Source organism: Tetrao urogallus, assembly GCF_951394365.1.
Source record: "Tetrao urogallus genome assembly, chromosome: 4".
Taxonomy (NCBI): Eukaryota; Metazoa; Chordata; class Aves; order Galliformes; family Phasianidae; genus Tetrao; species Tetrao urogallus.
Genome location: NC_136817.1, coordinates 841,445 through 859,931, shown reverse-complemented (window position 1 = coordinate 859,931; position 18,487 = coordinate 841,445). Strand labels below are relative to the sequence as shown.

General features: G+C 38.7%; 1 protein-coding gene across 1 annotated transcript in view; it reads right to left on the bottom strand.

The window, feature by feature from the left end:
* TMEM131L (transmembrane 131 like) overlaps window positions 1-18,487 on the bottom strand; it is a gene marked incomplete at its 5' end in the record, with an annotated part of 67,816 nt that overhangs the window by 23,366 nt on the left and 25,963 nt on the right. Inside the window, 12 exons of the mRNA XM_079534204.1 lie at window positions 970-1,039; window positions 1,331-1,501; window positions 2,115-2,268; window positions 2,830-2,935; window positions 3,882-3,990; window positions 4,353-4,411; window positions 5,929-6,082; window positions 7,889-7,966; window positions 12,196-12,303; window positions 14,665-14,781; window positions 15,285-15,408; window positions 16,412-16,483. Of these exons, the coding sequence (XP_079390330.1) occupies window positions 970-1,039; window positions 1,331-1,501; window positions 2,115-2,268; window positions 2,830-2,935; window positions 3,882-3,990; window positions 4,353-4,411; window positions 5,929-6,082; window positions 7,889-7,966; window positions 12,196-12,303; window positions 14,665-14,781; window positions 15,285-15,408; window positions 16,412-16,483 (1,322 nt within the window). The remainder of the gene's footprint in view (window positions 1-969; window positions 1,040-1,330; window positions 1,502-2,114; window positions 2,269-2,829; window positions 2,936-3,881; window positions 3,991-4,352; window positions 4,412-5,928; window positions 6,083-7,888; window positions 7,967-12,195; window positions 12,304-14,664; window positions 14,782-15,284; window positions 15,409-16,411; window positions 16,484-18,487) is intronic.

The following is an 18,487-nucleotide window of genomic DNA, read 5'->3' as shown; positions in this document are numbered from 1 at the left end:
CCTTTTGATTTTCCAAAATGTGCCTATGTATCAGCAATTCCTCAAGCCACGTACTTGTCACCTCAAATCTCCTTTTAATCTTTGCCCCTCTTCAAAACCTCATACAAAAAAATTTTAAGATCACCTTGGAGATACGTTCAGAAGGACACAAACATTTAAATCCTGTGGTACCCAGCTTTTTAGTGAAATTCCTTCTTAAGAAGAAATGAAAAAAACTTAAAATGCACTACTCTGAATCAGCCTTCATCAAATTACACGTTCTTCAAGCAGAACCATGTCCATATGTCATCTAACATTGTGTTTCCTAAACGCCAAGTCGGTACTTAAAACACTGCAACGCTGGGAGCTATCCTGAGATTCCTCAGTTGCAGAGAGAAAAGCATCATTACTTTGTTTTACAGAACACAGCTTTTGGTATTCTTTTCTAAGGCTGATAATTGGTCTTTTGCAGGAACCTATGAAATTATTGCCATGAGAAGCACAGAGAAAGCATTCAAATTTAACTCTGGCTAAAGGCACACTATTGGTCGACATGGTTGTTTTTTGTCTGTTTGCTTTTTCAGCACAGAATTTCCAGGATCTGGGTCCAGATGAAACACATTTTCTAAACTCTCCTTGAGCTTAGTTGACAGCTTAATCATTGTACCTGATCACCTCTGAAGGTTGTGACAAGAAGAAAGCAAGGAGCAACACACCTCCATTAAGAACTTACAGGACAGTCTTAAATATTGTTAAGTCCAGAACCGTGTTATAACAGGACAATAGTTTAAGTGCTATGGAATTAGAGATCTGAAATACTGCATAGTATACTCACAACAGATTACTCAGAGCCAACTATACGGCTGATAGTCTCAGAAAAGCATATGTTTTTTAAGAATACAGGACTTGTACTAACAATCTCAATATTCTCAACATAAGGCCTGCTACAAAATTACCATTGCACGCTTAAAAAAGTCAAGACAAGCCTACCTGAATCAGACTTTCCTAGGTAACACTGAATATCACAATGGGCAATGGCTTCAAAATGAAGGTCTGCCTGCTGGAGAAACAAACCAAAACAACCCACTGACCATATGACAAAAGCAAACAAACCAAAAACAAACAGGAGAAATTTGTTTCCTAGTGCATAATTTGAATGAGACAAGGAAGAGAATGCAGGTTGCCCAGAGAAATGTAATTCCATCACTATTTAATACTGAGGGTTTAACTTTCCAGCTACAGAGTTTGTTTTTCTTTCAGGACTAACAGGCAAATTTCTGACCAAAGAAGCAGGCTGCTATAGTTTGATCTGCAGCACCTAATGATCATTCAGCACAACTGAATACCATACCTTGGACACAGTTGAAAATATCTGCAGAGGTATTTCAATCACCACTCCCACACTGGTAGCCAAACAAATACTAGAAAGCACATTTGTTACATTGTTTTTCACATCAAGTTTCAAAGAAAATACATTCCAACAGCCTGGAGATAGGGTCAAAGGCTCAGCAAAGTTCAGAATCTAGAAGGAAGCAAAAGACACTTGAATTAAAACTGGAACAGCATTTTAGAGCAAGCAGTGCCTTTGTGTTTTTGCCGTTAATACACATGTGCCCATCAGTGATTCATACAGCGCGCACACGAGTCTCCTATCTAAATATACAAATGCCCAATTAGATTATAGCATACACTGTGTGCTTATTCATAAATCTGTTTTGTCTGGATTGAGTCAAGCCATTGCACGAGTGAATTACTGATTTTGACTTCTAAACTTCAATGCTCATCTATGTACTCAAGATTTCCACTGCAGCCAATGAAGAAATGCTTAGTCCTATAGAGCACAAACAACAATTCTGAGAACAGAGCGGTGGTCTATAATGCATCTGTAGCTGCAACTGAAATTAAAAAACAGTTGCTAACGAACAAAACAAAAGTGACTTGGACAGTGAATAATATCTGCTGAGAGCCTGGGCTTTTCAGAACCTAAGTTACAGGCACAGAGCTACTTTTATTTTTAACCAATTTCAATTAGCACTGAGAACACAGAGCCTTTCAAAAGAATGTACTCTGTATGTCAGAGGACCAAATTCTCTAATCAAGGACAAAGCACTGCATGAAGCTGAAATAAAACCCACCTTTAAGGTGTTCTTTGTTTCTCCAGATATGTAGACTTCATTCAGTTCAATGCTGAATTCAAAGTTGTTTGTAAACCATACGGACCAAAATCCTGAAATATTACGGTGTGGTTCAATATGAAACATTGTTGCAGAAGGATCGATATCAAAATACCTGCAAGTAAGTACAGAATAAAAATAAATACAACTGCAATTGTCCCTGAACACAATAATTCCACACAACAACTTCACTATTCTTGAACAGTGGCTGTCTTAAGGTTTTAAGGATAAAGCAGTTTCCATTAGAGTACCTACATATGTCATAATACAACATCACCCACTGCTTTGTTTACCACAAAGGTAAGCTGGGGTGAAATTGGCAAAAGAGAACTGAAGTGTTTCCTGATTTTTCTATCACTATTCTGCTTCTGCATTGGAAGAACAAGGACAGTGCAAATATTATCACAGACTCCAAGCACCGCTTATGTGATATAAGCTGTTAAGGCATTTTTTCTAAATGCCTCTTGAAACTATACCTCTAAAAAATACAAGACTTATTATTTGAAAGTCACAGTTCCATTCTGGCAAATGATACAGCAACAACAGGAAAAAGCATCTTCGCTGTCCTTAGAAATCACTGCATGACAAAGCAAACTCACTTTGTGTCTAAAAGTAGTCTACAATATTTGTGTAATATCAACAAACACTGACAAACAACAATCCACTCTTAACTTACCCTTCCATCACAGGACAGGAAAGGCAGGCTTGTAGTGCTGTAGTGCCTTCCACTACACTGTTCCTCTTGTCATTAGGGTAAGGCCTTGCATCATCACAGAACGCAGCTGGGTAAAGAACAGACACACAAGAGAAAACACCATCAGCCAGCAGAATAAATGCACATCTGCAATGATTTTCACACGAGGACTTCAAAGAACACTACAAAGGGGAACATTCACTTGTCACGCAGGTGAAAAAAGAAACCAAGTGGTTATGTTCTAATTCTCAGAGGATCGAAACATCAATTTAAGAATTTAAAGTGCCCAACACTTTCAAAAAGCACACAACAAGGCTGCTAAGAGTAACCTGACCTATCTTAACTATGCGGCACCAGCAGAGCATTCTCATTTATCACAACACACTGCCTCCTTTCAGCAAAAGCCTTCTGAAAATAAAAACAATCACTTAATATAGTCCCTTATTTCTCCTTACCTGACTTTATTTGATTAGGAAAAACAAGGGCCCATGTCGTTATGAGAACAGCCTGTTTCAGTAACACAGTAAGTTTACGTACTGCAGTCTAGTGGTCAGAACAAGAAACAGGCTGCAGTCAGAAATGTCTCTGTTCTAATCTTTGCCCTTCCACAACATGCCTAGTCTCAGGCAAAAGCCTCTTCAATGACCTTGCCAAGAAATATCATAGAAAATGACCACACAAACACAACTGTCTTTCAGAAAATACACTGGAAACAGAAAATAGCCACCAATAATAAAAGGATGCTGAAAAAAAAAAAAAAACAGTCAATAATTATGCTTATTTTAAAATCGGCCAATAATTTCAGTGAATATTTTCTTCCCCTTTTTGAAAACTATATATTGCTTACAGAGTCTTAAATCAGCACAAAAATCAGCATATATACACAGAATGGTGGAAATCATTAGCAAAATGAATTTATGCACCTCAAAAATTTGTTAAGATTTTTCTCGAAGTCTACCTGCTAAAAAAAAAACCTACAGTTTTTTATAATCAAACCCTACCTTATCATTACTATAAATATATGCATACTATACCTTTACAAGAAATAGAAGCAACTTTTGTAAAGTTCGTTGATGATGAAGACAGCAGTACTGGCTCAAATTTCACAGGTGTCCTGTTTTTTTGCGACAACTGCCTTATTTCCTGCATGAGAACAAAACACAATGACCCCTGCAGCACTACTATGATTATTATTGTACCTCCAGTGTCAGCTTATCTTCTTGTCACATTTCCAAGCCATTATGTGCAATTTTCTCACAACTTCTAAGTCAGAGCCCTTCGATTTTTATTCAAGTTAATCACACTTATGTCTTTAACACGAAAAATGCATCACCAAACCAAATGTAGATCCTCTAAGATGTCTGCTAGATGCCTGGGCATGATTTAGAAATATAGAAATGTGATATTTGCCACCAACAAGATCAATCTGCCATTATGCCAGTTGTCCAATTCTCAAGTCAAATTTGACACTCTTTAACATAGAACCAGCTGAAGCCTATAATTACCTGTATATGCACACGGTTGTTCCCAGAATGCAAGACGTACACATCCACCATGAAATCACCTGCTCAAAAGAATGAACACTAAGGTCAGCTCACCAGGGACTGAAGCACTCTTGCTGAAGACACTCACATTATAAGCAGTCCTCATTTAAATTTAAAAAGCATTCCATGCAACAGCTGTCCCTGCAAAGCCACATGCAGCACTTAACACTTTTTGGGCTTAAAACAGGAACAGTCCTATCATCTGGCAATTTGCTACCCAGAGCAACAGCAGATGGATATAACCAGCTTTCACCAGCCAGTAGGTTGGAATGGAAGTATTGGTAACCACCCTGCCCCTGCTAAAGCTCTGTTCCCAGCCACAGGATGCTACAAAGACCTGGAGAAGGCCACAAGACAGCACAAGACATAGCTATTTTGCCAGGGTGGTCCTAATTCTTCCACAAAAAGAGGACTGAGTTCTTGCTTTTGCTTATACTTAAAGTACATAAGGCTAACACAAAAGGACAATACTGTGCCATTCTCTTGATTTACAGTAAAAAAATCAGCACTGATGGAAAAAAATTTGGATTTTCCCACTGACATCAAGTCCAAGGGATTATATAACCAAACTCCAATTCAATAAGCATTTATAAATGTACTGTATTTAATAGAGAATAGCCTTATAAACACACCCCGCTACTTTAACTGTCAGAAGTACTAACAGCAAACACCCTTGACATGACAGATGTGAAAATTCTCTGCCAGCACCAGAATAAACATACATCCACAATTCAACATAAAGTACCAGCATCCCACAAGCAGGGAAAATAGGCTTACAGTGGGTTTCTGGGTATCAGTTCCGTGTAAATATCACATCACAGAATAGGTATGGGGAGAATACCATACACTGTGATCAGACCCCGATCAGAACTTCTCAAAAGACAAAAAGATCATATTCTTTTCACCGGTTTCCACTACTGTGTTAAAAAAATATTATCGTAATCTAGATTCTTAGGCAGTTCTGTCTTCTTCAACCAGAAAGCAGAACTGGCAGAAATGTCTCAGAAGGGCTACCCAAACAGACCTCAAAGCTCTACAAATACTTGAAAACCTTTTATTTATAAGATTTGTTCATCCAATAAACACAGCAGAAAGAACTGTGAGGAGCTGCGTGTGGAATTTTAGCTTGAAGGAACAAACAACGCACACATCATCCCACTTTCCACAACAGACACTATTCTCAGTAGTGCACAAACCATTCTGCTTTCGTAGGCCTACTATTGTTAATTTAGTTACAGGGAAATTAGAAACAGTTGAAGAAATCAAATAACCACAATATCTTTTCACACTGCTCAAGCAGATGTAAAAGCATGGGGAAAGTATGAATGAAACTTTTAAAGTCTGTACCCTTACAAATAGGGTTGTGCTTTGAGTAACTCTGCCCTAAGCAAGGGCTGCTAATGCTGTGTTTAGCTAATTTTCTTTTCCTTATCTGCAAAAGTCAGACTGTCACTAAAATCGATTCAATTTAGCACATCAGATCATAATACACATAAAATCTACTGTATCACAACTAACAGTCACATTTAGGACTTACCTGAGGTCTTCGTTTTTTCCATTGCTACATAAACTACAAAAAGATTCTCCAGTAAGTATTGTCTTTGCTCCACAAAATCTTGTTGGGCATTTTCCATTCTTACCGTTAAGCTCATTTCTAGCAGCATTGGATCATCGGACATAGAACAGCAACTCTAGAGTAAGACAAGGGGATACAGTGCGTGTGGGGGGGGAAGGAACACAGCCGTTCATTATGGTACAGTATCTTGAGAAGTTAATCGAAGACATCATCTAACAGACATGATCTTCAGCATAGAAATGCTGATAAGCAGGAGAAATTAGGACCTATGCTAAAATTCTCAGCAGAAACCGACGACAGTGCAGATGCAGACAGCACAGTGAAAACAGACGAAAAACAACCAAAAAACAACATAAAACCTTGAAAGAATGCAAGTTTATGGACTGTCTTAGTCAGTCTCACCTCAGGGACTGCAAAACAGTTTCCTTTGTTAAATCCTCTGACTTCAATAAAATGTGCCATAAACAGACTGATGCATGTGTCTTAATGGAAGGAAGACAGTTCATGTTCACTGGTCTGTTTATAGTTAATTTTTCCAAATCCTGTGTTTTTTGTCTCCATTTCTCACTGAAGTAATTTTAGAAAAACAAACACATGTACAATTCTTAATAGCAAACTGCCATCTGGCTAGAATACTTCAGATAAATACAAATTGGTTCTTATCCCCTTTTCTAAGCAGTGGCTGCCGTTAAGACAGCTGAGTATGAGTAGCTACAAAGACACAGACACCATTTTGCAAAATACTAAAGGCAATAAGCAAAACAAAACTAGACAATGAACAGAGAGTAACATAAATATGTCCTGCATCGCACCATGGAGCTCACTATGCTCAGGCTCTGTTGCTATACTGCAAGGAGGAGGTGTAAGAGAGAACCTCGACATGAGGCATGTGAAGTGCTCTAGTGAAAGATAGCAAAATATCTTCAGTTAACCTGAAATCTCACTCTGAGATGTAACATGAGAGAAGACTCTCCAGATGTCAGCTCCCTCCCATAGCATCACAGAAATCCCCAGTGCTTGCAGTAGCTGCCAGATGCACAGAGGAAGCCACAGGTGATGTGTCCTTGGATAGCTGCTATCAGAGTGGGCAGCTGTGTTGTGTGAAATCTCAAACTTCCAAATGCATCTCAAACTTAGCCTCATTTACCACACAATGCACAGGTGAAACACAGGAATAAAACAATACAGAATAGTACAGAATCACTGTGATGCATACTGTGCAGAAAAAACGGCTACAGACTCTTGACCTAGTCACACCCCATGAAGGAAAGGTGCTGCAGACCACAGCTCCAGCCTATATATTTGAACAAAACAGCTAGTCAAGCACCAGCATCACTGAAAACTTATGTATTTATTTACTATGTCAACCTTTGAAGACGAAGAGGAAGGTGAGATTCTGCTGGCACTGCCTATAATAGGAAGTCTAGTGCCCTCAGTAATCAGAGATTGGGAGGGGGCTTTCCTGTGAAGAGCCTGATCCCTCCTCAGCTCTGCCACACATCAAAGCCTCATTTCAAGTACTCTGAGAACACAACTCAGACAATCCATATTTTGGACACTCATTTCATTGCTCTTATGTCAGCATGAATGTGAAATTTGTGCAACTGTTTATTGAGAAAGGAAATTCACTTTTGTACTCTAAGTAACATGACATGCATTAAAACACCAAGGCAGCTGGGGGTTTTGGAGGGAAGGAGAGGTGTTTTCTTTTACCATCTCCCCTTGTAATGGTGACAGCATGATGGGTGTAACGCTTTACTCATAACATGGGGTACAGTTTTACAGAAGCCCAAAGTAACTTTAAACTGAATCATCTGAAACTGCATTGCTGCTACAACTTCTAAAATTCTGGAAAGTATTCTTCTAAACTTGGCTTAAAATAAGAAAGCTTAAATAGGAAGAACACAATAATAAAACATACCTTAACTTGTTGATATGCATCACTAGGTAAACTGCATTCAAGGTGAACATGTAAGAGGCTGGTATTCATCGTTTCTGCCTGTAAAAAAAGAAAGTGAAAAGCACCTCAAGCAGGTTGTTTTGAAAGATGCTATATAAATCTGGCTCACATAGCACAATTTACAAAGATAACAAGACTGCCTCTACATATGCATGACACAGCAATGAAAGGATGTTTTTAAAAATGAATATTCTGTACAGTAGATCCAACTCCAATTCACTAGAAAGGAATTAGAAAGATTGCAATTATCAAGCTATTATTATACGTGATTATTAAAATATCTGTACAGCATCAATACGAGCAATCCGTACGAACTTTGATAAGACAACAAAATACGCTCAACAGAGCCTTTTTGGCATAATGCAAATGCTTATTTTCCTATTTTCTGTATATTTGCTTTGCTGATTGTACACTGAAATGCAGTTGCTAAGCCAAGAATGCAATGCTTGCACTCCCACAGTCTGATACGTAGGCTTTGTGAACAAATGGACAGACAGAAAGTACATACTTTACCTTTTTGTTGAATGGGAAAGATAAAGAAAAAAAGGGAATTGAGCGTGCCAGCTTGTAGAACACTCTTAAGCAGCGACAAAGCCAAGCACAGTTCATGGAAACCATTCAGAAATCCGGATTGTCATACTATACTGCTCATAGACATACTCACATACATACTCACAGCTATATACTGCTGTATGTATATACATACATACTGCTCAGCCAGTACGCTGATGTCAGTTCTAAATAACAATTTAAAAAAACTATGAGAGTTGTGTCACTATGAGTAACATAATCACAGCAATGTTATTTGATGACTTTGAGACTGACGTGGAACCCCACTCAGTCTCTTTTCATACATAACATCTGAATGCGGCATATGAAGATTCAAGTTTCTGAAGGTGTCAGTACAACTTCTTTTGAAGAATTTAAATCACTTGATGCTAAGAAGCAGGACTATGAATAACCAGTTTTATAGTATTCAAAGCCCTGCTTCATTTCTCCATGGGATAGAGCGAAGGGAGCAGGGTGCACCTGAGTATCATTTATACCACAGGGAACAGTTTCAGAGAAGCACAGCCAAAAGGACAGCACATATTGTGCAGCCCTAATTCAAGTGGATTTCATACCAGTGACCCAGGCTCCACACAAGAGGGCGATCCAACCCCTGTAAAGATTGTCAGTAGCACCAAAACACAGGCTCATGCCAGGCTGCATCAACCCCAAGGAGCTGTTTCTTTTTGAGAACTCTCTTGTCCTCATCAGTTTTGAAAGCAGGAAAAAAAACTGACTCTAAAGCATGTACCACTTAGTAACCTCTCACAGCCAAACCTACTAACTGGAGTTCTAATGAGGCAGTCCAACTATACCAAGAGCAACTTCTGGGGTGAGTTTTCTGGTTGAATAAACCTTGTTACTTAAGCTTCCCTTCTCAAAGGTCCTTGAGAAAACACTATCATCTCCAAGGCCCTAAATAACAAGGCATTAGCACTTGTTTAATGTAACTGCCGAACTGCAGACACTTGCATTCCTTATTCTGCCCCAAATAAGCCATCAGGCAAGGCCCTATACAAGATTTTCACAATATTTTCAGAAATATTCTTGCATTAATTGCAAATATTAAACTATGCCCCAAAACAGGCAACCAGAATAGAGACTATCCAGAAGCTGGATAAACAAAGATGACCTATATGTACACCACCATCTGTCAAGTCTTAGCAGTCACCACTTGCTGCTGAATGGCCACGTGGGCACACTATGAATTCATGTTGGATACAGCTCCTCTTTTGACTCAACCAGAGCACACATTATGAATCCCCAAGATGTAACTTTGTTAGCAGTAAGAGAAAGAGGGTGAAATTCGACAGCAGAAAAGGCAACTTTGTCATTCTTTTCCATTTTAGACCTGGGTAAGAACATGGGAAAATGACAGAAGTACCCTTTCAGATTTCAGGACAATTAATCAGTACAAACTCAATGCAGCATGGAAGCTCATCGTTCCCAAAAAGCAGACACAAACCTGTCACACACCACTGCAGAAGTTACAAGTTCACCTACAATATGCAGGGACACATCATGCTTACAACAGTTAGGCTCTGAAGAATCAAAAAAAGAAAAGCTTCACCCATATCCTTATGCACAATTCTGGCCACTCACCTTCAAAAGGAGTTGCTACAAATTGGAAAAGCTGCAGAAAAGGGTGGCCAGCTTGGCTAAGAAATGACCAGCACATCAAATGGAAGGATGCCAGAGCATGGATTGCTCAGCTTGGCAAAGGAAAAGTTGAAAGATGTGATGCTGCCTAAAAAAAAAAACCTCTGGATTTAAGTGCCAGAAGCAGGAGGAATTATCAAAATCAAATGTGCATCACAACAAACAAATACAAACTGGCTACAAAGAAATTCAGACTGGAAGTCAGATGTAGGTTCCAGACCTTAGAGGAGTGCGAAAAGGTGCAGACAGGAAGAGAGATGCACCAATACAGCCCTCACTGAGCCTTCTCACAGGTTGCCAAGTGGCATCAGAAGGCATAAGAGGCAAGGGTATCTTTAGCATACCCAAATGAAGCTTATGCTATCCTGAACATGTACGCATAAGTAACATTAGCAGTGTATTTTACTCAGATAAAAGAGAACAGAGGTAAGCAAGCATGCAGTTCTGTAGGTATGACTGATTTGCCTTAAAAGTTTTTTTCACTCAGATCTCCATGGTTTAGTATTCATGTATCCTTATGTTTGCATGTCCATATTCACTCAAATCTCACAGGCCTCTTCCTCACACAACTTGCAAGCCTAAAAGAGCTGGACAAAAAGGAATCATACCAGCTTTTATGGGATCCCAATCAGGAATAAGAAAAAAAGAGCACTTCTAGATCAGACAGCTATCCGTAGAAGAAATCTTTTCCACAAATGGGACTCAAACTCAAGCCACAAGTTTCTTTTCAGGATTTAGATCTTGCCTACCACCTTCAACAGATGTGCCTGCGCCACTGAAGTATTTCTCTCCAGACTGGCAGCATTCACTGAACTGAAGAATAATTCTCCAATTATAGCCAGGCAGGAAAATTATACCCAGAGCTAGGAGAACCAAGTCAATGCTCTCTTGCATCTTGTGTACTAGGACAAGATTGGTGCCAGGTGGTGCTGCCAAGCATGATCTCAAGCTTGTACTCTAGAGAAATAAAGCAGAGGAAAATGCTCCTCACTATTACAGTAATGCAAATGTCAAATGGTCCCCAAAACTTTTCTACTCAGTCATTTAACAGGAAAAAAAAAAAAAAAAAAGAAAAAAGAACTGAGGTGAGAATTTTTCCTCAGGAAAAACAAACAGAAGATACCGTGAAGGCAATCAAGATAGATCATATTTAGATACAAGATTATATTCTGTTACGTGCTAAAATATTCAAAACTCTTTTTTTTCTTAAACAAAATTAAATCCGTACGTAATACAAAAGTTTTTATTCATAAAAAACTTGAAGGAAATCAGAATCATAAATTTTTCCAGTTAGTTACTCACTTGAACGTCTATATAGCCTAGAGGACTACAAAAATAGAACCACAAAATCATTATGGCTGGAAAAGGCCTCTAAGATCATCTAATCAAACTGTCCAGCCTGGAACTGCACCTAAATCTCAGGAACTGTTAAAGCTTCTCTTCCAATTTAAGTAGTTATGCCTCCTAAATCCATCTTATTTTATTCCTCACAGTTCCATGCTCCAGCCAAGCCAAGCACTGATGTCTTCAGCAGTAACAGAAGTAGGAGGAGATACTCCAGCTGGAATCTTGTTCTCATCAGAATGCAGTATGCTATGATTTCTAATGAAGTGATAACTCATGCATATCACAGCTGTGAACCAGCCTGGGAAACGGGTCTGAAGTAAAAATTGAAAAGTAAAAAAAAAAAAAAAAAAGAAAATTGCTCAGCTTCTCTCTCCCCAGTCATGTAATAACACAGTGAATTTTGTTTTCTTTTAAAACAGATCGATTCTCCTCTTTGATTTAGAGAAGGGCAACATAAGTAGTTTTATCAGCACAACTGAGAGCACAACACACCACAGAAACACACAGAAGTGGAAACAGTCTAAAGGCCAAAAGATGTTTCTCTCAATAAAACCAGAAACACCAGCTCACCGTAAAACTACTTATCTGTCTCATTTCCTCTCTCCCACAGTCACTTAGATTTCTGTTAAAATTCCCTGTACCCCAACAACCTCAAAACAAAATTCTTTCATGTCCGAGTAGGTTTCACTTCTGCTTGAAATGTATTACTGTACCAGTGTTCGTGACACCTGGATGCTCTGAATGTGTGGAAGCAGTAAGTAGGCATTTGCTAGCTGTATTCTAGGCTCTTCCAGAGATGTCAGAGTTCCCACTCCAAAAACCTGTTATTAAAATAGAAATGAGTCATTATGTCAACATTAACTATTTCAGTTATCACAGCAATACACAGTTCTATTTTGCTTCTATTTTGCTACTAAGGACCTCAGGAAGTATTACATTATTTTAAAAGACAACATATATGTTTTCAAAAGTTCCACTGTGCAAAGTAATTATACGCATAAGAAGCACAGCAGCATCTTCACTCACCTGCACCCAAAAGAAAAATGCTCACCTGCACAGCATCAGGTTATCCTAGAAAGACAGCTGTTAAACACCTCCTGTTCTTCGTTACAATAGAAACACCCAAAATATGGCAATTCTATATTGCATCCAAGTTGGCTAAGCTAGTACCAGACACTTCTATCATTTTTACTGTTGTTTTTTTTTGTTTGTTTGTTTGTTTTTAAGCCATGAGTGAATGGAGGCATCACCTTCCAAATTTTCTTCACAAATGATGATGTAAAACAGAACTGCTTTTCAAAACTGCATATAATATTTACACATCATGGGAGTCTAAAATGGAGAGAAAGCATCCACAGTTTTACAGTCATCACTGGGCCATGCAGGAATTTCTGAAAAACTCGGTTCCAAGCCCAAGGGCATTCTGAATTCAATGGCTTTGTCTTCAAAACTAAGTAAAATACTGACTGATCATTTTGTTTTTAGAAGTCTGCAATATTCAGAGAAGTGCAAGATTTGCAAGTTGATATTTTTTATTACTTTTCTTTTTTTTTTTTTACTGCATTCACATTCCACTCTGTCAAGATTAGTTTATGACAGTGAGATGTAAGATTACCTCAGGTTGCTTTGTTTTCCCCTCCTATGAAAAATCCTTTAAGGTTTTTCACTTACTTCTATGCAAAGAAATCTTTTTTAAATTGAAAAAAAAAAAAAAAAAAAAAAAAAAAAAAAACAAAAACCAGAACAAGTAAACACCAATGTTTTTAATCAAAAGGACAATACAATGTTCACTGAAGACCTATGACAGCTATGGATAGAAAACAACACAGAGGAAACATTTTTGGGATGTTTCCTTTTTTGATGGAGACATTGATATAATGCTACTTTCTCTCCACTTAGGCAATTTCTTTATACACACTTCACGCACAAACGTGTTAGCAATATCAAACATTTCAAGCCTTTCGAGCTCTCAAGGGTGATATACCTTGTATAAGCACTACAGTTTGATCCAATTTTAACACTCTTAAACCTAACACAAGCTGAAATCATGGACAGTTACTTCTGCTTGTTACATTCCTTACACATGGCTAGTGAAATGGTCTGCCAATAACAGCATGCTATTGATTTTAGCAGCAGTCCAACTCCAGAAAATCAGTTTCTACTGACACTGACAACTGCTTCCCCACCACTTGTTCACAAAAAGCTGTGACTGAGCTGGCTAGGTAACAAAAACAAGGGGTTAGGGGGGTGAATGCAAAGAAGATAGATGCAAAAAAGAAAAGGGCCATAATACAAAGTTCCCCCAACATTTGGCATCACCCTTAGTATGTGCTAAGCCAATGGCAATATTCATATTCCAAAATCCGTACTTCAGTGAACTTCTCTCTGCTTCCTTATAAGGAGCTTTGTTTTCTAATTCACTATGAGAGTGGAATAACTGAATGGTTGATGAAAGTTGGCATTGTTTTTAAGTCATCGGACTTGAAATCAGACTTTTTATTTTACTTACTTTTTATTTCATTTAAATAAATGAAAGTAAAAAAAAAATTTGGAATGTATAATATCCCTTACAAAAATCTTAACACCTAGCAACTTTATACTTCTCTGGTTAATCAGATAGCAAACAGCTTCCATTCAAAACTCACTACTTCCATTTTCACATTATAATGCCCTTAAGCTTTCACCTCACGTTGCATCTCCAGCGTATTTACATAAAAACCTGCATACACATAAAAAACCTGCAAACATAAAAAACCTGCAAACATAAAAAAAGCTGAAGATCACCTGAGACACTTCTTAAATGCCCTGGTGGGTTTTTTTTTTTCCACCATGATAAATACAAATTCCAGAACAGTTCATTCAGGACTGCAATATTATGACAGAGCCGAGCAGCAGTGACAGGACCCTATCACTCAAAGTACACACAAACAAATACAAATATACCTACTACCACAGGTAGCCCCACTAGCAGTTGTGATTTGAAATGCATACTTGTACAAGGAATCATGAGATCAGCAAGATCTGATAAAAGGGATGAACTGTAAACAGTATTTCACTTGACTGGTATCAGGAATTCAACACACATTTGAAGTTGGCTTTTTTTTGTTTTTAAGTTCAAAATGTATGAATACAACTTTTAAAAACACAAATTCAAAACTCAAGTGAAAAATAAGCGAAGTTACCTGATATGAAAGTACTCCATGAGATGAGGTATTTATAAATAACGAGCTTTCAAAATTGCCTTCTTCTGTTGGCAGAAAAAGCACTCTGAATGAAGTTTTTCCCATAGCTGGAATCACCTACAGAGACCAGAAAGAAGGCAGCTTGCTCAGTGCAGTTAGTTAGAACACCCACTACTCACCCACAGACATTCCCACACACACAGCTATATCTGTAGGTCCCAACCTCAGCACTAGAAGTTTCACCTGCCCATATCTCTCAACTCTATCAATACAACAATGAACACCAATAAACACCCACATACTTGTGGATGACTGCATAATGCTGCATGTAACAGAATGAGACTTGAAGTCAATTTAATGCTGAACAGTTATTTTCTTTCTGGATTACTGTAAAACACATTTTCTACTGTAAGTTTTGAATGTCTTCTCCCTCACCAGTCTCAGTAAAAATGAGCAGAAAAGTGCTAGCAAAACCAGAGAAAAACTGGAGGTCCTAAAAAAAAAAAAAAAAACCCAAAAAAAAAAAAACCAAAAAAAAAACCATGTAATTAAAAGTTCAGGCCAAAGGAAGCATGAAGGCTTGGCCATTATATATTTTCCAGAAGTACATCAACACTTACCCAGCTATGTACAGGAGATACATGAAACTGCCTAGAAGCTGTAAACACTGAATTCACTACAACTTCCCTATCTCTACTAGGATTGTAGGCATGCAGCATTTTAGCTCTTGGCAATCCCAATAATCTAAAAGGGGAAAAAAGAGAAGGAAGTTATTCACATTTTTAAGTTTAGAACATGCACAAAAGGCATCCAAACAAATCACAGTGAAACACGTTGATATGAAACAATTTTCTAGTTGCAACTATTTTTTGAAAACAAGCAAATTCCATCCTCTAACATACAAAGACCAGTAGCTAACACTAGGATGCAACTGGTGCACCCAGCCAAAGTTAATCATCAACTCAAAATACAGAGCTTTTTGTTTGTTTGGTTGGTTTTTTTTTTTGGGGGGGGGGGGGGGGGAAGGGAAGAAAAAATCCAACCCAACCATTAATAGACAAAAATCTTTTATTTAAGCAAAAGTACAAATCAACCAGTCATCTTCTGTCAGTTAAAACAAAGATATCTTAAGGCTAGTATGTGAGTTAATATATCCTAAAAACAACTTACACACACATACACACACACACACACAGAGCACATTCTCTGGAAAATTCCTTTCACAAGGGGACCCTGCTTTTTTGTTTGTTTGTTTATTGATGGAATACCAATTGTCGTTTAAGAAATTCTTAAAACTTTCTTCTAAAAGAGAGCTAAGAAACCATCATATTTCCCACCAGAATGTTTAGCCTGAGGTTTTCTGATTTTATTTTTGAAAGTCAAAGGAAGCAACAAACTCTCCCACCTTTAGAACGAGAACTTATCAAGAAATGAACAATGGAATGGGGAAGAAATCAGAACCATCTTGCGGAATCACCTAAGAAGGCTGTTCTGTATCTACCCAGCATGTGTTACGGCTCCCTGCTCCCTTTTCCTGCTTTCTATAACCACATTGATTCTTCATTATAAAGTATAGCAAGGTGCAAAACATAATTCCAACTCCATGGCAATTGCTTACTATCCCTCTTTTCTTCTTTTTTTTCTTCAGAGAATGGAATGATCTTCACTGATGGCCTCAACCTAAAGGTAGCCCAGCAAAGCTGTTCCTCCCCATTTAATTGAAATAACAGTAGTGGAAGATACTCACTGCATTCCAAAATGCAGAACTGAAGGGTGAAAGTGTAGGGCCTTCCCATTTGGAGGCATTTTTGCTGAGAAACTGAAAAAAGGAGACAAGAAGCTACAATTAGTATTTAGAGGTCACAACACTACTCACGGCAGAGAAAGAAGATATGTTACTGGCTATGCTAAACACTATTTCTAAACCTTTTCATACATTCCTCTCCCTGACATGAGAGCAACCTTTTAAAAAGGTAAAACAGCACATACTGGAAAGCCCATACTAATATAAGCTGAGCTTGATACACATTTCACTCCAGGGGCACTGCTGGCTCAAACAGCCTCCCTTTCTTGCATTTCTTCAGTCACGGTGAGGCACCTGTATTTGAGCCTGGGCAGCGAACTACAGAGGAGAATCCATATAAAAGAGTCCTGAGAAATGAAAACTGTATCAGCATGGAACAGACCCATGGTTTAATCAGAGAAGCACTTGCACCAGCAGAGCAGAGACATGCATGTAGAAAAGCAAACAGCAGCTTGTGAAAATCCAATACCAAAAGAAGACCTTTCCTAACTGGCTTTAATACAAAATCCAACTCATTTCTTATATGCAGAAGAGAGTAAGAAATACGTGGAAACATGCATGTCATCATCATCCTTCCTCTTCCCTTGGAAAATCTACAGTGAAGTTTGTCAATTCTAGCACCTTTTCACCTTATTTCAATACGAGCTGATGCTCGGTAATGCAGACAGAAGTCCTAGCATATCTTCACTTTCTCACCAAGCGGTGAACAAGCCCAGCCCTGCTCATTACAGCTACGTACCCAGTTTTGTGCTGTTAAAAACTTCCCTAGAAGATCCATAAAGATCCACAGAATCTTTATGGATCCTAGCCAGAGCCAGCTTTATCATTACTGAGTGATGCTAATCAGCAACCCAGCAAGGATAAGCGTCAGGTAGGAGAGAAGGGCTGTGGTACCATTAGTCATCCAGGTGCTCTGCATTACAAGCAGTAGTACAGTTAATTGGTCCCCAGATTAAAAATGCTTCTGTAATATTGCACCTTTTATCTATTAAAGTACTCACATAATTCTGTTGTATTCCAAACCAATAGAGCCATCATAATTCGTTACCCGTCAGGAAAAAATCTGGTTTATTACTCCTAAGATCATCATTCTCCTAATAACGTTTCTCCCAAGAGGGAGCAAACTCCCTTGCTGTTGAAGCAGTAGGAATGTTATATATACCCAGGTGATACTTCTGGAGTGTTGCTGAAAATAACAAAGGATCAGATGATGCAGAACCCCAAAACCTGGGTGAAAGGTCAAGTCTCTTCCCGAACACCCTGTTTGTGCCCTAGCCAGTGCCTGCACCATGTCCAGAGATACCACAGCACCACAGTGCCTCCCACTCTCCCCCAGAAATCAGCTTCAGGGACATGCCTAGCACAAAAGTCAGAGTGCTTCTGTTGCAAGCAGATAAATCAAAATCGCTTCTACAGCAAAAGCCCAAAATGTCAGAGGTAAAACATATTTCTTAAAAATGAAAATTGAAGGACTCTTAATATGCACAAACATAAACAACAAAATAAAAGTTAAGCTACGTGGTTTATGTACTATAGTACCATCTTGAACCCCATCACCACTTCTCATGTTTCTCATATCCCACGGGAATTGCTGTAGTATCTCTTCCCACTTAGAACCCCTCCAAGAAGTAGGTCAAGAAGCCAAGCGCTCTCTAACTTACTAATCTGTCTCCTTGGAAATTCCTGCAGCACCAGCTCTCCTCCTTAATTCCTAACCCTATAATAGGCACCCAGTGCAGCAGGGATACAGGAAGCCGCATCCCACTGAACTAAGGATATCCTAGTTTGTAAAAAGCACTGAATTGCAGTTCGGACAGCTGTAACAGCCACCCCTTCCCTGATCAGAGAACAAGAGAAGCCCTGTGACAGCAGCAGCAGCACCTCGGGGACTGACACCCCGTTTGTTCTGGAAATGGCAGCCTGGACCTAGAAGGGCTGTGCTTAAGCACCAGTGGAAGCCAGGAGCACTCTGGGCCCAGTCTTACTACAGCACACACTGCTGATACAGAGCTGCTGAGC